This window comes from Elephas maximus, chromosome 8 (genome assembly GCF_024166365.1).
Source record: "Elephas maximus indicus isolate mEleMax1 chromosome 8, mEleMax1 primary haplotype, whole genome shotgun sequence".
In the NCBI taxonomy this organism is placed as follows: domain Eukaryota; kingdom Metazoa; phylum Chordata; class Mammalia; order Proboscidea; family Elephantidae; genus Elephas; species Elephas maximus.
The window spans coordinates 92,142,709-92,164,771 of record NC_064826.1 but is presented as its reverse complement, the minus strand read 5'-3'; the positions used below and the strand labels follow the sequence as shown (position 1 = coordinate 92,164,771).

Below are 22,063 nucleotides of genomic sequence, written 5' to 3'. Positions count from 1 at the left end.
ATAAGATAAAGTCTAGCCTTTCTTGCTTCTAAGGAGCATTCTCACTGTACTTCAAAGACAGATTCATTCCATCTTCTGGCAGTTCACGGTATATTCAATATTCTTCACCAACACTGTAATTCAAATGCATCAATTCTTCTTCAGTTTTCCTTATTCATTGTTCAGCTTTCACATGCATATGAGGCGATTGAAAATTCCATGGCTTGGGTCAGGCACACCTTAGTCTTCGAAGTGACATCTTAGCTTTTTAACACTTTACAGAGGTCTCTTGGCAGCAGATTTGCCCAATGCAATACATCACTTGACTTCGTGACTGTTGCTTCCATGGGTGTTGACCATGGATCCAAGTAAAATGAAATCCTTGACAACTTCAACATTTTCTCCATTTATCATGGTATTGCTTATTGGTCCATTTGTGAGGATTTTTGTTTTCTTTATATGAATCTAGATACCATTTTTTCGCACATCAATTTTACATAGTTATTTTTATCTACAGTATACATAATAGGAGAGCCCTGGATGCTCAGTGGCTAAGAGCTTGGCTACTAATCAAAAGGTCAGCAGTTCAAATCCACCAGCTGCTCCTTGGATACCATATGGGGCAGTTCTACTCTGCTCTACAGGGTCACTATGAGTCAGAACTAACTTGACAGCAATGGGTTTGGTTTTGGGGGTTAGTTACATAATAGGGAAAAACAAACTATTGAAAATATTATCATTAAACTGCAGGGCTTTCCTGGAATCACACCAGCTTTGTGCTGGTGAATATCAAAATTATTATGCAACAGATAGACTAATAAATACATTTTTCTGTAAAATACAGGCTCCAATTCATTGTGTAACAGCTAATAACTACTGTGTAAATTAAATAATCAGGGTGCTTATTAAGATCTAATGCAAATATCCTAAGTATCTTAAGATAATAGTTACCTTAGGGAGAGCATAATATGGTGAGGGAAAAATATAACTGGAATGACAAAGACACTTCTGCGAAATTAGGTAAAGTTGCGTTTAGATAAAAATCCCAGTGTAGAATGGGTAGTTGAATTTTCAGGTTAACTGTCTCACTCTCTGTTGATAATCTTTCTAAAACGTACAATCTACTCTCCTGTTTTAACCAAAAAACCAAACCCAGTGCCATCGAGCCTGACTCCTAGCGACCTTATAGGACAGAGGAGAACTGCCCCATAGAGTTTCCAAGGAGTGTCTGGTGGATTCAAACTTCTGACCCTTTGGTTAGCAGCCATAGCACTTAACCACTATGCCACCAGGGTATCCCTCCTGCCTTAAGGCATAGTCCTGTCTTAAGACATAGCAAATGGGAGATTACTGAGCATCTGCTGTCTGGGTAGGTAGCCTTCTTTCTACAGGACTTCAGCTGAGTATGGAGTCCCTGGGTGGTACAAACCATTAACATGCCTGGCTGCTAACCGAAAGGTGGAAGGTTCAAGTCCACCCAGAGGCACCTCAGAAGGAAGGCCTGGTGATCTGCGTCTAAAAAGCTACCCATTAAAAACTCTATGGAGCACAGTTCTACTCTGACACAAAAGGGGTCACCATGAGTCTGAGTCAACTCAACTGCAACTGGTTTCCCTGAGCACCAAAAGGAGATGTGCATGAGTGTCCCTCCAGGGCCCCGAGGATGAAGGTCACCTATCTGATGGCTTTACCCAGTCTCTGATGTGACTTCACCTGACCGCTGCTGCCTTTGTCTCCTGAAAGGGGAGCACAAAGAATTCTGGCAACCAGAGTGCTCCTATTGGCTAGATGCCAGCTAGCTGAGGTTTACGGGTTTGCTGAAATTTCATCCTTTATGGGGGGGAAACCTGGCCTAATTCCTCCCTGTCCTGGGATGTATGTTCGGGTGGTTTTAAGCTGTTCTGAGGTGTCTCCAGATGTCTCAGAAGCAGGCTTGGAAGGCTGGGGTGTCCCATCCCATACCAACCAAATCTGCCAAGATTTTATTTGAGAAATGGGTTACAATTAAAATAAGCGTGATGGCCATTATTATGATAGGACTGAGAATTGGAAGCCCTGAATTCTAGATTCATCTCTTCCCTTTAACTGACTGTGGGATCTTAGACGAGCCACTTTTCTCTGACTCACAGCTCTCCAGGGTGGGGTTCCCACTAGACCAGTGGTTTAAAAACTGCTTGGCTGGGCCCTGAGGAGCTATCCCAGGGGCCAGGAAGACAAGCTATCCCCTGCCTCCACCTCACACAGGGCAGCTGCCTTTGTTTTGCATATTGAACTTCTGCATGAGGTACCACTCGATTGCTTTTTTAAAGACAGCATTGTGATAAATAATGAACTACATAATCATCAGGTTCCTTCCAACTGGGACACTACATCCAACCACAAGACAAAGCCTGCTAGACAGCCCATCCTTAAATCTAATGAGAGGATTCTGTCTTTGTAACAGAAAGAACAATTAAGCCAGCGATATAGCTTCATTCACTCATATATGTATTCGTCATTTGTTTATTTCACAAATACATAAAGACTGGGTGGCACAGTGGTCATGTGCTTGGCTGCTAACTGAAATGTCAGCAGTTGGAACCCACCAGCCATTCCAAGGGAGAAAGATGTGGCGGTCTGCTTTTGTAAAGATTAGAGCCTTGGAAACCCTATCGGGCAGTAAATACTCTGTCCTGTAAGATCACTATGAGTCAGAATTGACTCCACGGCAGTGGGTTTTATTTACTATGTCATCAGACAATAAGTTATGTATAGAGATGCAGTAATGAGCAAAACAGACACAGCTCTGCCTTCCTGCTGTGTCTGGGAGACTTAGGAAGACAAATACTAACTAAACAATCACACAAATATGTTAGTACAAATGCGAAAAGGATAAAGAAGGAAAATAGGGTGCCCTAGAGCCTGTAACAGGAGGCGGGGTATTGAGTCTGAGGGACCAGGGAACCCCCACCCAGGAAGTGTCATTCTGTTGACTCTCTCAACTCTGACCCCCGGGGTTAGTTGAACCCAAGCCCCACTTCCACCTGAATCATGTGTCACAGCAGACTGGGGAATAAGGCATTACTCAGAACTGCAGGAGGAAAGTCTGACACCGGCAGGGAGTGGAAATTTTTAGTATAACCGAATATTATATTCTTAAGTACAGTCTCACTAAAAATAGCCTCATGGGGGAAGGAAAGAGCACAGGGAATAACTGTCAGAGGCTGAGTACAGTCAGCAGCTCTGGTTAAAACGAGACTAACGCTCCTGCACACCCACACACACACAACGCCAAAGGGGCCGCACCAGGCTGACTAATGCTAGAAACCAGCTCACACTTGGGATTTGTCAGCATTGGCTTGGTCTGTTTCTCCCTGACCACACTTGGGGCAAGCCAGAAGTTTCCAGGCCTCCCACCACGTGTCTCTGATGGGTTGGCAGGACCCATGAGTGTTCTCACTTCACCGAGCTCCACACAGCACTTCAAAAGCCTGTACCTTGTTTTCCTTGTAGAGAAATTCCAGATGCAAAACCTTGCGAAGATCATTTCTGCTGTTTATGCTGAGATCAGAACGTGGGCGTTCCTGGTCCATGATCACACACGTCTTCTTTAAGCCCTAAGGGAAGAAATCGGATTCGTTATTTGCCATTTTAAATCAAAACCATCAGCTCTCTGACACAGAGTATAAACAAAAGACTGTTGATGTTCATTAAGATCATTCTTATCCCTTCCTGACATGCACGTTGCAAAGACAAAAAAATGACTTGAGTTTTTTATATAACCTTTACATCTGACTTCATAACAACTTTTATTCTGATTCTTCCAATGACCCTGTGGGCTAAGCTAAGGCTGCAATTGTTAACCCATTTTACAGAAAAGGAAGGTGAGGCTGAGGTGAGTGACTCACTCAAGGCCAGGTCAGGAGCCCCGGATTTAGCCCTAGATTTAGGGTCACAGCAAGCTGCAGCCTTAAAAATAAACAGAAGAAAAACAATAAACAACAACAACAAAAAAATTAAAACAAAAGGCCAATATTAATTCCCTTTTCATCTTAGATGGTGTTACGGATTGAATTGTGTCCCCCAAAAAGATACAGTGTAAAACCTAACCCTTATGCCTGTGGTTATAATCCCATTTGGGAATGAGTTCTTTGTTACGTTAATGTGGCAGTATTAGTGTAGTGTGTGTCTTAAATCTATCTCTTTTGAGATATAAAAGAGCAAATTAAGCAAGCAAGCAGAGATGGGGGAAGATCACCAAGGCGCCAAGGAACAGACGCTGAAAAGAGACAAGGACATTCCCCCAGAGCCAACAGAGAGAGAAAGCCTTTCCCTAGAGCCGGTGCCCTGAATTCAAACTTCTAGCCTCCTAAACTGTGAGAGAATAAATCTCCACTTGTTACAGCCACCCGCCTGTGGTATTTCTGTTATCGCAGTACTAGATGACTAAGACAGATGGGAAGTCAGGAGGCAGGGGTGAATTGTCCAAGGTGGCACAGTGGAATCAAACAGTGGGGGTTTCCAACCCTGCTAACCTATAAATCTGTGATTCCAGGACCCCAGCCCCTAGGAAGCACTTGATAAATGTTTGCTGAGTCCCCAGTGAAGCCAGTTTCCATTATCCAACTCTGAATTTCCAGGAGACTGAGGTTCAAGGCCCAGCGGAGACACACACTGGCAGTAAGAAACTGGGCAAGTCCTGTTCCCTCCTAAGAACCTGGTGTGTCTTCATTTGAAAAACAACAGCTGTAGCTGCCGCCTGCCCAACTCACTGGCCTTCCTGAGGCAGTGCTGGAGCAGGAACAGCTGCCTCCTGAACAGCTCAGCCTGCGTCAAGGGGAGTCCCTTGCTCTTGAGGAATTTCAGACCCCAGTGCTAGACAGCGCCTCAGCTTTTCTACCAGCCTTAGCGTTCAGAACTGTATAGAGGCTCTAACTGCTGGGAATACAAAACAAAACAAAAACAAGACCTGCTGCCTGTTATGAATTTAGATCCCAAAACAACCAACCCAGTGCCATCGAGTCGATTCCGACTCATGGCGACCCTATAGGACACAGTAGAACTGCCCCATAATTTAGATAAGAAGGCCAATTTGGGAAATGAGATACGAATGCAATCTTGAACCGAAGAGAATAAAAAGGAGATCTCAGAGAAAGGGAATAGAAAGAAATATGTGTAACTGTTGGGGGAAGGCGGGGGTGCATACCTGGGTGCATTAGGGGAAAGTCCATTGGAAGGAAGGGTGGGGCTCAAAAGCAACCACCTGCATTTCATCTGTGCTTAACCCTTCCCCACCAATCAAAGTGATATGGAATGCTCCATAATGAGGGTCCCTCTCTGCTGGATAGCCCTTCATTTTTCAACAGTTCAGATCAGATCAGCAAGTCTTGGTGCACTGAACAAACCCCCAGGACTGGATGCAAACCATCATTTGAAAACCACTGGGGCAGAGATGAGGACACCCTCAGGAGTCAGTCAGCCTTCAGTCCAACCCAGCCTGTGGAAGTGCCATTCACTCAACAAACATTTCTTGTGCACCTTCATGGAGCTGACATTCTGTTGGGAATCAGACCATAACAACTCAGTGAACGCATAGTATGGCAGCTGCTAAAAGACCATTATGGTGGCAAATAAAATGAGGAGGGGAGACCAAGATGAAGGGCACCATTTTAGATTAAAAAAAAAAAAACCCGTTGCCATCAAGTCAATTCAGATTCATAGCAACCTAGTCAGCTGTTTATTTTGAGCATCATCTATGTACTCACTCCTGTCTCCAGTTTTCCTTTCTGAGAAATAAAGGGAATGAACCACCTATCATGTGCAAAGTCCTAGACCAACTGCTGGAGAACAGATCAAAGTCCCTGCCCTCATGCAGCTTACATTCTATAGGGGAAAAGATGAGTATAATCTGCTGTTGTTGGATGCCACTGAGTCAGTTCCAACTCATAGTGACCCTATGTACAACAGAAGGAAACACTGCCCAGCCCTGCACCTTCCTCATAATTGTTGCTATGTTTGAGCCCATTGCTGTAGCCACTGTGTCAACTCATCTCCTCCAGGGTCTTCCTCTTTTTTTGATGAACCTCTACCAAGCATAATGTTCTTCTCCAGGGACTGGACCCTGCTAATACCATGTCCAAAATATGTGAGACAAAGTCTCACCATCCTCACTTCTAAGGAGCAGTCTTGCTGTACTTCTTCCAAGACAGATGTTAGTTCTTCTGGCAGTCCATGGTATATTCAATATTCTTCACCAACACCATAATTCAAATGCATCGATTCTTCTTCGGTCTTCCTTATTGGTTGTTCAGCTTTCATATGCATATGAGGCAACTGAAAATACCATGGCTTGGGTCAGGCACACCTTAGTCCTCAAAGTGACATACTTGCCTTATACCACTGTAAAGAGGTCTTTTGCCTGATGCAATGCCTCTTTTGATTTCTTGACTGCTGCTTCCATGAGCACTGATTGTGGATTTGAGTAAAATTAAATCCTTGACAACTTCGATCTTTTCTCCATTTATTATGATGTTGCTTATTGGTCCAGTTGTGAGGATTTTTTTTGTTTTGTTTTTATGTTGCGGTATAATCCATACCGAAGGCTGTAGTCTTCAATCTTCATCAATAAGTGCTTCGAGGCCTCTCTGCTTTCCCACATACAGTGGGGGGGGGGGGGGGGGCAGGAATAGCAGGGTAAGGAGATACAAACAGAGAGCCACAAAGGAATGCGGAGAAGGGTCACTGCTTCATAAAATGTGGTCAGGAAAGGTTGCCCTGATTAGGTGACTATCATAGAGTGAATTATGTCCCCCTAAAAATGTGTTTATCAATTTGATTCCCAGTATTGTGTGATTTTCCTATTATGGTGTAAATTCTGCCTCTGTGATGTCAATAAGGGAGGATGGGCAGCAGTTGTGTTAGTGAGGCAGGACTCAATCTACAAGATTGGATTGTGTCTTGAGGTGATCTCTTCTGAGATATAAAAAATAGAAGCAAGCAGAGAGACAGAGGACCTCATACCACCAAGAAAGCAGTGCCAGGAGCAGAGTGCATCCTTTGGGCCCAGGGTTCCTGCATGGAGAATCTCCTACTCCAAGGGAATACTGATGAGAAGGCTGACAGAGAGAGAAAGCCTTCCCCTGCAGCTAACACCCTGAATTTGGACTTTTAGCCTACTTTACTGTGAGGAAATAAACTCTTTGTTGAAGCCATCCACTTGTGGTATTTCTGTTATAGTGCACTGGATGACTAAGACAGTGACATCAAAGCAGAAACCTGGGAGAAATGAGGAAACAGGTCATGCAGTACCTTGAAAAAAGACTGTTCCAGGCAAGGAATAGCAAGTGCACAGGCCTTGTGGCAGTTGCAAGAAGGCCAGTACAGCTAGAGCCTCATAGCCAGAAAAAAGTGGCAAGAGATGAGGTCAGATAGGTCTTCAGGAGTGTGATCAGGAGAGGCTTTGTTGGCTTTTGTGAATGGGGAGCCAATGAAGGATCTGAGGAGTATTGTGAACTGATCATATATTTAAAGGATCACTTGTTTGGTAGGCTGAGAATAGATTACAAGAGGCAGGCATAAGCCAGAAATAAGTTAGGAGATTACTGAATAATTCACATGAAAGGTGGAGGTGGTTTGGACCAGGGTGGTTGCAGAAATGGTAAGAAGTGGCTACCTTTTCTATGTCCTCTGATGGTAAAGCCAACGGATTTGCTGATAGATGGGATATGAGGTATATAGGAAGGAAAAAAGCCAAGGATTATTGCAAAATTTTGGCTTAAGCAATTAGAAGGATAGAGATGCCACTTAATGAGGTGGTGAAGACTGCAGAAGGTACAGGGAATCAGGAATTGAGTTCTGGACATGTTAAGTTTGAGATGCTTATTAGACATCCATGTGGAAATATAGATGAGACCATTGGAAAGAATCTGAGAGTTCAGGGAGATGGGTTGGCTAGAGATAGAAATTTTGGAATTGTCAGTATATAGACAGTATTAAAATCCATAAGACTGGTTGAGGCACCTAGAGAATAAATGGAGAGAAGAAAAGAGGTCCACAGATGGAGTCTTTGTCCACTATTCACACATCAGGGAAACAAGGAGAAACCAGCAAGGAACCTGAGAAGGAGCAACCAGAGAGGTAGAAGGAAAACCAGGAGGAGGTGGTCTTCTAGAAGCGAAGGAGAAAAGATTCCAAGAAGAAGAAGGATGTAATCTACTGAGCCAAACACAACTGTTACATTAAGAGGGATGAGGACTGAAAACTAGATGTCATTGGTGACCTTGATAAGAGTTGTTTTCATGGATTTGCAGAGACAAAATCTGATTAGAATGGGCTTTAGAAAGCAGGGAATTAGAGTATACACAGCTCTTTCATGAGCTTTTGCTATTAAAGGGAGAAGAAAAATAGACCAGTAGCTGAAGGGGCTGGGGGGTCAAGATGGGATTCTGTGGGAGCATGTATAAATGCTGATAGTGATATCCACTAGGGAAGGAAAAATGTATGATACAGTAGAGAGGAATGATGATAAGTGAAGAAGTGTCCTTGAGCACATGAGGGAACAGCACACCATCCGTGAAGCGGTTTCCCTTACAGAGAAGTATGGATAACGCACTCATAGCAACAAGAGGGAGGGCAGAGTGATTGGTTCAGACCAAGTTAGTAAGTGTGGTGGTGAGAGTCTGTTGAAGCTTTCTCATGACTGCTTCTATTTTCTTCTTGAAATGAGCTGGGGGATGAGCTTTGGGGTTTGAGGCGGGAGAAAGTGTGAAATGGTCACCTAGGATTTGAGAGTGTGAACAGGCTGGAGAGGTATGTGTTATCAGGTTAGCAGGCACCCCTAAGCAATCACTGAGGCGAGTGGCCAAGAGTTTGGAGAAGCCAGTCAACATGGCTGTGTTTTTCTCTGGCCCCTCTCAGCTCTGTGGGTAGAGGAATAGGCTGAGCTGGACTATACCCAGGAGGGTGGGGGGATGGGGGAGTGATGAAGGGAGAGAAGTGGTAAGGGAGTCAAGCACATTACTGAGATGTGATTGTGATGATGGGAGGGTGAGAAGAAAGAAAAGGCTACCACAGGGATGAACCCAAAACCAAATCCATTGCCGTCGAGTGAATGCCAACTCATAGTGACCCTATAGGACAGGGTAGAATTGCCCCCTTAGGGTTCCAAGGCTGTAACTCTTTACAGAAGCAGATTGCCACATCTTTGTCTCATGGAGTGGCCGGTGGGTTCAAACCACCAACCTTTTGGTTGGCAGCTGAGTGCTTAAGCACTGCACCACCAGGGCTCCTTACAATGCAGTTGAGCAACTGTGAAAAGCTGTTTGGACAACAGAATGCAGATTCAGGTGAAGGTGAAGCATTGCTTTTGTCGGGTGACTGAGGGGGATGAACTGGAAATGTGGATGCGGGATGCTTGGAATCAAAGTCATGGAAAGGGTGGAATACTAGTAAAAAAAAAAAAAAAGCCCAGGGCTTGACCCCAGGAAAGAGTGGCAGAGGTAGGATGAGGACAGGATCACTGCAGGAGATGGGGCCATGGACTAGAGAGGCTGGGGGACTGCCTGAGTCATCTGGTAGACACTGACCTCACCAGGAGGTGATCATGACTCCCTGAGGGGAGGTTACACTTGGCATGTTCGAGGACACCAAAGTGTTGGAGGTAGTGAGTGGTAAAGGCAGCAGTGGAAGATGAGGTCTAAGGGGTAGCTGAGAGCTGGATCATATAGGACCTTGTAGGTCCTAGTGAGATTTCCTTTGGATTTTATCTTAATTATGATGATGAGCCAGTGGAGATTTTTATAGAGTGACAAGATATGTCCAACTTACCCTGGGCTACTCACCCTATTCACGTCCTAGTCTCATTATGGTCATACAGGAAATGGGAGAAATCACACTATCTTTCATGACTGTTATGAGAGCACCTAGGATGGTGCCTAGCTCGAGGGTGGGAACTCAAGTCATGGCCAATATCTTGGTTATAGCTGCTGGGCAGCTGCCTGTGGAAAGCCCTGTGGGGGGCGCAGGGTCTCTGCCCTGGAGGAAAGACTATGAGAAAAGCGGTAGACCTGGTGGCAGTCTCAGCTCCCACTCCTTTCTCAGAGACTGAGGGCAGCTCCTTTCTACTCTCAGGGCCTGAGTGTGCTCAGATAAAAGACGGGAACAGGAGGAGGAGGATGAACTAGACGATTCCAAGGTCCCGTCCAGTGCTGGTGTCAGCTCTGAGGTCTGTCCAGTAGGTGAGACAGGAATATATTAATAACTATAACATAAGCACCAGTGAGAGGACCACAGACCAGATGATTCAGTAATTCCAACTGGACTTTTCTGACAAGGCCTCTTAGAGGAGCTGGGCCTTGGGGTGGGCTTTGGAGAGAGCAGAGAAAGCACATGGAAAGGAAATTGGGATGGTAAGTTACGGTCAAGCTTAGGGGAGCCTTGAAGGTCAAGTGAGGATTTTGGATTTCATTTGTAATCAAGAAAGGAAAGACACAAGGGAGTATTGTCTGAGAAGTTAGTCTTGGTGGCCCAGACATAAAAGCCATGATGGCAGAAGTCAGCCTCATAGGGTGTGTCATTAATATCCAAAATGCAGCCATGACTTGGTGATAGAAGGACAATTAGCCACAGAAACAACAGATACAATGATGTTACATGAGTTTTTTTTTTTTTTTTTAAATATATAAACAAGCAAGAAAACAGGGGCACTTTCAAAACAGGTACACATCAGAGACAAGAGGTAGGATGCTGAGTATCTACTATGCGCCAAACACTATGCTTGGGAGCTGTCCATATGTGATTATTAATCCTCATCATAAACCTGCAAAGAGTAGGCCTTATTATTCCTGTTTGCAGATAAGGAAATTGAAGCTCACATCAGTGAATAACACACCCAAGCTCACACTGCTAACTAGTAGCAGTTATTCGTGTCTGACTCCAGAGTCCTTCCCACTTCTTCACCCAGAGATTTACGTGTTTATTTTGTTTGTGTGTGTATTTTAATCCCAGACAACTGCCCATTGCCCAGCCAATACAACACCCTGAGACACAGAACCATGCCTGGCTCATAGCAAGCCCTCCATCACGCAGTGTTTAATAAATGATGCTTTCCCCACACTCGCATGGGATAGGACTTCCAGCAAGCTCCTTCCCCACCTCCACCACAAGGGAAGATGACAGTTAAGCACCTCCCCAATTTCTGGACACTTCAAGAACTCTTCTAAGACAGACAAAAGGAGAACTTAAAAAATAAAATTCATGCAATGACTAGGATTCCCACTGTTGATTCAAATAACCCAAGGGTTGGACCATAAAGAACTTTCTTCAGCCTTCCCTGTTCCCTCTGGGGGAAGTTTTTACCCTAGGCAGTATTTCTTGGGATCGGCCAGTTAAGGCCTACAGGCTTGGCTGAGGCCTGCATGCTGTGCTCGGTGTAGGAGAACTAAGCTCTGCGTTAGAGAAAGGGCGGGGGGGGGGGGGCGGTCCTTGCAACCCCACCTGGGCCTCTGCCCGCGCCCAGGAGAGAAGATGCATCTAGGAGGGTGGCAGACAAGGCAGCCCCTGCCCTCTTGGCAGGAAGTGCCCAATAACAGAAATGGCTCCTGGGAAATGTAGTTTCCCCTGTCCAGGGCAAGTGGCGTTTTTGTTGGGGCATCTCTGGGGTGGAAACCAGGCAGCGGTAGGTCTTCCCCACCCCAAAGGTACAAAGGTTCCAGGGGAACCCCTAGACTGCCCCCTCAAAATTAGAGAAGCGGCCCAGAGCTTTGGAGGGGGCAAGACATTACCTTTCTGCTGAGGAACTCCCTCACCAGGGAGGCGGCCACCTCCTCCACGAAGAGGCTGTCCATGCTGCCGGCTCTGCCCACGAGGCCAGCGCGGCCCAGCCCTGCAGCCCCAGGCCCCTCAGTCCGTTGGGGCCAGTATGGCCGTGTTGCCGTGGTGACGGTGGCATCAGAGCCTGGGAGAACTCCTCCCCTTCCCTGGGAGCCTGCAGGCGGGAAGGCGGGAGGGAAGGGGAGGAGCATCCTTTAAACGTGTCTGAAAGCAGCAGGAGCCAGCAGCTGGGCAGCCACAGTGCGGCCCGGAGTCCAGGACATGGACTCTGGGCCTAGGACCTGGCTCTGCCCCTTGCCATCGGGGTGGCTGAAAACGAGTGACTGCTCCAATCGAGTTTCCACTTCCAAGACACAAAATGGGAAGAATACCTAACTCCCTGTTCCTGGAGGAATAAACCCATAGAGAAGAGCCCCTCCGCCCCTTGCCAAGGTTTTACCCACAGCACCCCAGCTGGCCCCTGCCTTGGCTGGCTGGGACTATGTGGGACAAGGAGGCCCAGGACTCTGCTTACTCAACCACTCAATCCTGAAACTAAAGGACAAGTTACCTGCCTCCCTGCTGTCTGCATTCCCATCATGAGACCATCATTTATTTTACACACAGTATCATCACATCTTTGACCCGATTCCAGCCAAGACAGTTACTATTGGCCCCATTCTTTAAAACGGGACACTGACTTTGTTGAAGGCCACACAGCCAAGGCCAAGCAGAGCAGGGATTCCAACCAAGCCCATGCCTTTGCTCAGTATCAGTTTCCCCAGATTTCAGTCATTTGAGGACCACCTTCACATCACCTACATTACTACGTAAAAAAAAAAAAATTACTGCGTAGGTATTATTTTCTCTAAACTGACTTGCACGTTTTTAAATTTAGATGGGTAGATTAGAAGATACCATCAATAGATGGATACCATCAAGTCAACTACTCGTGATAACCTTATGTACAACAGAATGAAATGTTGCCTGTCCAGCATCATCCTCACCATAGAAATACCAATGGCACAGCTTCCAGCATCATAGCAATATGCAAGCCACCACAGTAGGACAAACTGACAGATGGGTGGTGGTAAATTTACATAAATTGATTTTAAAAGGAGAGTGTTTTCAAGCAGTAATAGCCACTATTCTCATTGGATTTGATGTACTTGTTATATTTCTGGAACACGTTAAAATAAATGCATAACCAGAAAGATGAAATGTGTGCATCTAGAACCATCTTGTAGACCACCAGTGGCAGGTGAACCACACTTGGAAAATGCCACACCACCCAGACTGCCTGGGAAATGGCTGTAACATGGGGACTGCATAACCATCCCTAGCCATTTTGCCCCCACTAGGGTGCAACGGGTTTTTGAGATGTCTCTTTTGAGCACTTAGCGCTGTGGGAGACTGTGCACGTGGCAGGGTAGGGAGGGCAGAGCTGCAGGAGACAGCATGGTCCTCATCCAGGGACCTCGTGTTCCAGCTAGAAGACACAGAGTGAATGTGGAGTCATGAGAGAATAATACAAAGCAGATGGTGTTTAGGCAGGAGACTGTGGATCACAGATTGTAGGTGTTGTGTAGTCAGAAGAGAAAGGATTCTCCTCCATGCAGGCAGATCAGGTTGAAATGCGGGCAAAGAACAAAAATTCATTAATTCATTAATAAGTATTTACTGAGCCCTTACCATAAGCCAAGGGTATGGGTGCTGAGGATTCGGCACTGTAAAATATATGCCCTTTTTGAAGTCGCACAAAAAGTTAAGCGCTTGACTACCAACCGAAAGGTTGGTGATTCAAATCCACCCAGAGGCATTTCAAAAAAAAGGTCTGGTGATCTGCTTCCAAAAGGTCACAACCTTGAAAACCCAATGGAGTGCAGTTCTACTCTGCAACACATGGGGTCGCTATGAGTCAGAGTCAACTCAACAGTAACTGGTTTTGTTTTGCTTTGTTTTGTTTATGGGAAGGGATGAGAAATGGAGAAGTAGACAAAAAACAAATAAAACATATAGAACATAGCAGGTGGTTAAAAAAACGTCAGATTTTTCCTTTTTTTTTTTTTTAAACAGAAAAGGAATATAGAAGAGCCTTTAATGGATAACAGAGATTACAATTTTTAAGAAGGTGATCAGATAAGCACTCAGGCAGTAATATTTCAGCAAAAACCTGAAGGAAGAGAGGGTGTGAGCCATGAAGTTACCTGGAGGAAGGGCACTCCAGACAGAGGAAACAGCAAGTGCAAAGATCCTAAGGCAGCATGGAGCCTGAGTGCTTGTGAACCTGGGGAGGAGGAGAGGGGGGCAGTGAGGGGTGTGATGGAAGGAAACAGGGACCAGACAGTGCAGGCCTGTGGGCATCAGAGGGACCTCAGCTTTTACTCCAAATTGGGAATCCTTTGGAGGGTTTGGAGCAGAGGGGAGACAGGATCTGACTTAGGGTTTGACAAGATCCTTCAGATTTCTGTGTTGCGAATAGACTGTAGAGGGGCAAGTGTGGAAGCAGGGAAACCAGTTAAGAGGCTATTGCAACAATCGGTAATCCAGAAAAAATGTAGGCTACATATGTGTGTGTGTGTGAAACTTCTGACTGTGCACCTTCTTAACACGTTGGAATGGAATGGTTAAGCAAGGGAAGCACAAGAAGTCGTTCTTTCAGGCACATTGCTGGCCTCCAGGGATACAGCAAACTTAACCTTAGGAACTCTAGTAAAAGAAAATAGCCTGGTCCACATGGGAAGGGCAGAGGGTGTCCTGGCAGAAAGTTGAGAATGAGGCTGAATTACATCCTAGGATCCATTCCTCTCCATAGATCCCCACAAGGCCTCCTGAGGTCTCCACATCACGTTTCTGTGAACAGGACCATCCCACCGAGCACTGCAAGGGAGCCCTCCTCTCCCATCAGAATGTAAATGGTACTTGGGCTCTTTATGATAAACAACCCAGAGATGTGAATAACAAGGTAAAGGTAACTGTCAGAGTGTTAAATGTCATTAGGTTATTTGTTTTATAAAAGTTTGTTGTGTTATTTTTATTGATTCATTAGTTAATAAAAGATATCTTTGTGGGGACCAATGATGAGAAGATGCCATTGGCTGAAGCTTGTGATAGTCTAGTTCTGTGCCCCTGAGGTCCAGAAGGAAGGAAGGAAGGAAAGAAAGGAGGAAAAGAGGGCAGGGAAGAGAGAGAACCAGAGATAAACAGAGGGGAGAGGGGGATTCGATGGACTTTACATTGGAGGAACGGTTTTAGTGGTCTTGCCTCATATCACGGCTTTCACAGAGAGGAGAAAGGATATTGCATGTATGGGCTTGAGTATGTGTTTGTGTGCACAGGCACGTGTGTGTGTGCGTGCACATGCGTGTAAAATCATACTCATCACTCTACAGCTGTGGCTGTGGGCACATAGGAATCTGTGAGCTCCTGCCTGTGTGTGTGTGTGACCACAGGCATTTGGGGAACCCTGGACTCTGTCTGGTGCCCCATTTGGTTCTGGCAATGGGATGCATCCGGCGTGATATGGGGCTTGGAGTGGGCAGGCAAGCCTGCTGCCTTTGGGGGCAAGGGTTTTTTTGTGTGTGTGAGGTTAGTGTGCTGCCTCCTCCTGAATGCTCCAGAGAGGGGGATGGCTGAAACATATCCCCCAACAACAGAGGGCTCCTTGAGGGCAGGGCTGGGTCTTTTATCTGCGTCAGGGGGGTTCCAGAGAATAGGCACACTGTGTGTCTCCATAATCATGTCCTTTCCAGGGATCATGGATATGACCAGGTATAATATGTCTGGATCAGCTGGGTTGGAAGGACATCGTGAAAGTCTTTCTAATGAGGCAGCTCTCAGACTTTTCCAGCTGACTGGCCACAATCCCCAGAGGTCAGAACAAGGGTCCAGCACAGGCCACTGTCCTTGGCAACATGAAGGAACAGCTCACCCTCACATTCTCCACCAACCCTGTCTCACCATCACCTCCCAATTCATGTAGTCACCAATGTGAGACTGGAAATGGAGCAAGGACTCAGCCCCCAATCAGGTCCAGCAGGATGAGGTGGGACAGCCACAACCTAGTGTGGCTCTTGACCTTTCACTCAGCCCAAAGCATCCCAGACCTCTTCACTGTCAGGAGGAGACACACACAGTTCTGGGGGCTGGCAAGGCCAAAATCCATAAGTCAGGGAGCAGTCTGGAGACTCTGGCATTCTTGAGTCAAAACTCAGTAGGCCAAGTGGCAGGCTGGAAACTTCAGCAGGATGTCTAAATTAGTCTTGAAGCCAAATTGCTTCTCCTTGGGAAACCTCAGTTTTTTTTTCTCTTAAAGCCTTTAACTGATTGGATGCGGCCCACCCAGATTATGGAGGGTAGTCTGCATTACTTAGAGTCAACTGATCGTAAACTTTAGTCACATCTACAAAATACCTCACAGCAACACCTAGACTAGCGTGTGACCAAACAACTGGGCACCACAGCCTAGTTAAGCTGACACATAAAATTAACTGTCATGTCCCCTAGGGAAGCATTCTGCATAAAAAATCTGACTCAAGTCCTATAAATGAATGGAAATCACCCACAAAGCCCTATGGCCAAGTCTGCTGATTGTTCACTAAAATCCATTCTTCCCTTCATTCATAGTGGTATGTTTTTGTTGTTAGATACCATCGAGTCATATATTTAGAGCTGGGCAAATGGCTTCCCACCACTCTGCATTTCCCAGCCTTCCTTGCAGTTGGATGTGGCCATGAGACTAAGGTCTCACCAATGGTATCCCCTGAAGTCTTATTCAAGCCAAACAACAGTTTAACTAGTAAAGAATGTCTGCCTTGAGCATGATGCTCTTTTAAGAACTAACTATATGGAATCAAATTGACAACAACAGAACTGGAAAGATTAGATAGGAAACTTAGGAGGCAGTGAGTTTATTTTAATGGGGGAGAAACAATTCAGAAAAGGAGGGTGAGAATGGTTGAACAACTTGAAGAATGTAATCAATGACACTGAATTGCACATGTAGAAACTGTTGAATTGGTGTATGTTTCGCTGTGTATATTCTCAACAACAATAAGTAAATAAATAAAAAATTTTAAAGGAACACTAACTGATACAAAGAACAATTATTATTTATAAATGAATGAATGGTACTTAAAAAAAAAAAAGTTCTCATCAATGAAATGAAAAGGCAGTACCTGAAGGCCAGGTCCCATTTCTATACTTTTTCTTCTCCTGCCAGCCAGAGCACTGCTGTACATTTGACCATGAAGAAAAAGGCAACACCCTGGGGCAATTGTTCCCAAAGCATGGTCCCCAAAACAATAGTGTCATCATCATCCAAGACACTAGTTCATATGCATGTGCAAAGGAGGCCCGGAAATGTTTGGGCTACAAATTCTATTACTATGAAGAAGGAGATGATGGGCATCATAGACTTGAGAGGACAACTAATAATCTCTAGAACACTAGAGTTCTGATGTTTCAAAAGCACCTCTGGGGCATCCAGGGTCTTAAATGCTAGCAAGCAGCCATCTAAGATGCATCAATTGGTCTCAACCTCCCTGGAGCAAAGGAGAATAAAGAACACCAAAGACACAAGGTAAATATGAGCACAGGAGACAGAAAGGGCCACATAAACCAGAGACTACATCACGCTGAGACCAGAAGAACTAGACAGTGCCTGGCTACCACCAATGGCTGCCCTGCCAGCGAACACAACAGAGAATCCCTGATAGAGCAGGAGAACAGTATGATGCAGGCCACAAATTCTCGTAATAAGGCCAGACTTAATGGTCTGACTGAGTCTGGATGGACCCTGGATGTCATGGTCCCCGGACTCTCTGTCAGCCCAAGACTGGAACCATTCTCAAAGCCAGTGCTTCAAAGAAGGATTGGACAGGACCATAAGACAGGAAATGATACTGGTGAGGAGTAAGCTTCTTGGCTCAAGTAAACACATGAGACTACGTGGGCAGCTCCTGTCTGGAGATTACATGAGAAAGCAGAGGGAGACAGGAGCTGGTTGAATGGTCACGGGGAACACAGGGTAGAGAGGAGGGGTGTGCTGTCTCATTAGGGGGAGAGTAGCTAGGAGTATATAGCAAGATGTGTACAAGTTTTTGTATGAGAGACTGGCTTGATTTGTAAACTTTCACTTAAAGCACAATAAATGAATCAATAAAAAAGCACGTCTGGTTCTTTTTTTCTAAGGATCTCAAATCATGGTGTGCACACCTCCTCCCCATACACTTACCACACTCAGCACTCCCACATGTGTGCCCGGATATGCACAGAACTCAGAGCCTGTGTCCTGCAGACACAGATCCCCAAACAGGCCCGGGCCTTTCCCACCTCTGTGCCCAAGCACAACTTTAAGTCTGAGTATCATTTTCTCTAAGGAGGATAGGAGTTACCTACTGAAACTTCTCCAGGCTCTCGATGCTGACATTTAAGCTGGGATGACTACAATGACCAGACTCTGTTCCTTTCCTTCCTACCCAAGCAAGTTAAAATGCCTCCAGTAAACAACCACGTCTCCCACCCTTGGGCTTGCTCAGAGCTCTAGGAAAAAGAAGGAATTTGGGGTTTTTTGAGATTCCCATGGGATAACAGATGTGCAGCATTCTCCGTTTCAGATGGAGCCTGGGGGTCCTCGCCTGCCAAGAGGTCACTAGGGAAGATAAGCCTGTGCTGTCAGCAAGATGCTTCTCGTCTCAGGGCTTCCTCCTTCTCTTCGCCACTCCACCCACCACCCCCAGCTGCACCACAAGGACGTGGGGTTAGAGTCTTGTGTTGCAAGGAGATTAGAAATTTAATATAATTTTGGAGCCTGTAAAATCTTTGTGAAAGACTTTCTCCAAGTCTGGCTCGGCCTGAGGTTACTTGATTCCCATAGCGTGATATAGGGGTGAGGGGCGGGGGGCAGGGGCTACTACACACATAATAAAATCTCATGAGAGCCTGTAACTGTCATGGTGAATTATGTCCTCTCAAAAATGTGTGTATCAATTGGCTGGGCCATGATTCCTGGTATTGTGTGATTTTCCTAAATGTTGTAAATCCTGCCTCTGTGATGTTAATGAGGGAGGATGGGCAGCAGTTGTGTTAGTGAAGCAGGACTCGACCTACAGGATTGGATTGTGTCTCCTGAGATATAAAAGATAGTAGCAAGCAGGAAGACAGGGGACCTCATACTACCAAGAAAGCAGCACCAGGAGCAGAGCTCGTTCTTTGGACCCGGGGTCCCTACGCCTGAGAAGCTCCTCAACCATGGGAAGACTGAGGACAAGGACCTTCCTCCAGAGCCGACAGAGAGAGAAAGCCTTCCCTTGGAGCTGATGCCTTGAATTTGGGCTTAAGCCCACTTTACTGTGAGGAAATAAATTTCTCTTTGTTAGAGCCATCTACTTGTATTTCTCTTACGGCAGCACTAGATGACTAAGACAGTAGCTAACAGCCTGTGTCTTGTTTTCTCATTCATGCCACTTGAGGACCGGTGGAGTGGTGACTATGAACTGGAGATGGGTCCTAATTAGCCATGACACCCAAAGTTTTCCCTCTGCCAGGAATGGCCGGCCCTCCTTCTCCCCATTAGATATTAATTAACTATTGCTTTAGCTGCTGTCAGGTTGACCCCTGACTCATGGCGAACCCATGCACAACAGAATGAAATGCTACCATGTTCTGCGCCATCCCCATGACCAGGTGCAGATTGCACTGCTGTGATACATCGGGTTTTCACTGACTGATTTTCAGAAGTAGATCTCCAGGCCTTTCTTAGCCTGGAAGCTCTGCCGAAACCTGTTCAGCATCATAACAACATGCAAGCCTCCACTGATAGACGGGCAATGATTGTGCATTGACCAGGAATCAAACCTAGGTCTCCCGCACAAAAGGTGAAAATTTCACCATTGAACTACCAATGCCTCTACGAGTAAACTACTGACTTCTTAAAGCCCAGCTTAAAGGTCATCTGCATGGACCCTTCCTGGACTTCCCCGAGGCCATTGGACATTTTCCTAGGGTTCTGTAAGATGACAGTGTAACATACAGGTTAAGTTCTCAGGCTCTTTAGCTACTCTGCCTGGGTCCATAAACTTCATTCAGCCACTTAGGAGCTATGTGACTTTGAGAAAGTCTTTTAGCTATGTCCCTCAGTTTCAATGGGGATAAAAATAAAGTCTTCCATATAGGGGTATCGTGAGAATTAAATGAGTTTATATGGTTTGTAGAAGTATCCGCTGCTCAATAAGTAGTATGAGGGTGCTCACTGTTAACATTAGCACATGGTCTATGTGTTTGTTATCTATCCCACTCCTCCAGGACAGGCACTGAAGGAGTTCAGCCCTGATGTAACGAGCACCCCAAAAAGGGCAAGTGGAGTGCAGAATCTGTGGAATGAGATGGAGTTGAAGGCTTGGGTAGTCAAGCAGGGAAGATCCCAAACTGGAGCTGCCCCCAAGGAGGCATGGGAGGCCATAAAACACATCCAGGGTGAGCCTGGTGCTGGCATCCAGGGAGAAGATGAAACGACATGAGACAGACAAATATATTCACAGCACTGGGAGGGCCCAAGGAGAGCTGGAGAGGAGTGTCTCCAACTGTCACGCTGGACACACCCTCTCCCACCTTCCCACTCTGGTGCCCAAGAAGTAGCTGCCATACAGAGAACAGAGTCTTGGAAGTAGAGGAGATTGAGTCACTGACTTCTAAGAACAGGATCTCACCCAGCTCCCAGGAGATCCCACGAGGGAACATGGGAAAGAGGCCTGAGGCATTAGCATGGTCCAGAGAGGCCCTTCTCACATCCAGCTGAGTCACAGAGGGGCCCAGTGGGCCATGCCACAGCTGGGTACATGCTCTGTCTGAGATGAGGGTGCTGCCTCCTATCCAGTGGGGCTCACAATGTAGGGGTGGACTCACCCACCAGAAGGCCAATGATATTGACACAGCAATTTCCTGGTATCTTGTTCCTGCCAAGCCCATGGCCCTTCTGAAGCTGCCACAGAGAATGGAAGAGGCAGAGATGGCTCCAGATACTAGGCTTGGAGTATAGGAATCAAGAGAGTGGGACCAGCTGTGCTTAACCCAAAAAGAATGTGGCAGAGGCCAGTTGCTAGCTAACCCATACTTATGTAACCCTACTTCTCCCCATCCCACCTCTACTATTAGACTAGGAAAGTGAAATACTTCCTTTCCCAGCCTGCCTTGCAGCTAGTGGTGGTCCACATGACATAACCAACATCTGCTAGGGAGTTTCTGGAATGGCCTTTGCTTTCTCGATAAAAGATACAAATATCACTAACAAAGTCCGCTTTTCCCCTATCTCCCTACCTTGGACTTAGGCATGATGCCTGGAACTACAGTAACCACCTTGCAGCCATGAGGAAACACTAAGTTAATCACAGAGATGTTAACCCTATTACCATTGTGTCACTGAACCAAGGCCTGGCATTGTTACATGAGAAGGTAAAATATATATATATTGGTAAAGCCACCACAGTTGGGTTTTGTATTGTTTGCACTCCTCGCCAATATAGCATCATCCTCAGTAGCTAGCCCTTTATTGAATTACTGCACAAAAGGAGTCATGGCCCACAGGTCCACCTATCCTGCCCCCAAGCAGAAGAAGTTTCCTTTTTCCAACCACAATGAGGCTTTCTTCTCCAAAGATTCCATCCCCCCATTGTCTCATCAGCATATCACAGATTCTGCCCACTGGTCAGAGTGAAACAAAATGTTTTAGTAAAGCATGTGGAGAGTACAAGTTATCTTCAGACAGATACACGGTAAGTACATAGCACAGTCATTCAGCCCAGGCGGACCCATGTTAACAACCTAGGCAGCTTTCACAAGCCCCTGCTGTTTTCCTCCACCACCTCACCCATCTTCTTTCCCCAAGACACCTGGCTGGCTCTTAGCTCTGAGCTGCCAACAAGGGAGGCCCCTAGTTTGGATTCTGTATCTCTTGTCTGCAAAAAGGTCAGATCTCATTCTATGGTAGGTCCTGACCTTGTAAGGAGGGACCTGTTTGTAGCTTCCTTTCCTCAGCAATCTCCTTTCCCGGACGTTGCCCACCTGCCATCTTGTGGAAACCATCCTCTCTTTGGCTGCCTCAGCAGAACCTCACCTGTGCTGAAAACAGCCTGTGGGTCAAGGTCCATCTTCTCTAAACCACCTCATCTTAGTCTCTGACCTTCTCCTGTCCCAGGTCACAGGCTCTCAGGATATCATGCCTGCTGGGCACCAATCTTCCGTAGCCTGTTGATCATTCCACATATACAATGCCTCTCCTGCCAAGTGCAGAGAGGGGTCT

The 22,063-nt window shown here is 46.1% G+C and overlaps 1 protein-coding gene across 2 annotated transcripts in view; it reads right to left on the bottom strand.

Annotated features, from left to right (window-relative positions):
* Positions 1–11,916, bottom strand: part of MINDY4 (MINDY lysine 48 deubiquitinase 4) — a 158,354-nt gene extending 146,438 nt beyond the window's left edge. For both annotated transcript variants that reach the window (XM_049893532.1, XM_049893531.1), the window contains exons 1-2: positions 11,739–11,916; positions 3,456–3,575 (exon numbers count right to left, since the gene is read on the bottom strand). In XM_049893532.1, the coding sequence (XP_049749489.1) occupies positions 3,456–3,575; positions 11,739–11,801 (183 nt within the window). In that variant the 5' untranslated portion in view covers positions 11,802–11,916. The remainder of the gene's footprint in view (positions 1–3,455; positions 3,576–11,738) is intronic.
* Between the last annotated feature and the right edge of the window lie 10,147 nt (positions 11,917–22,063).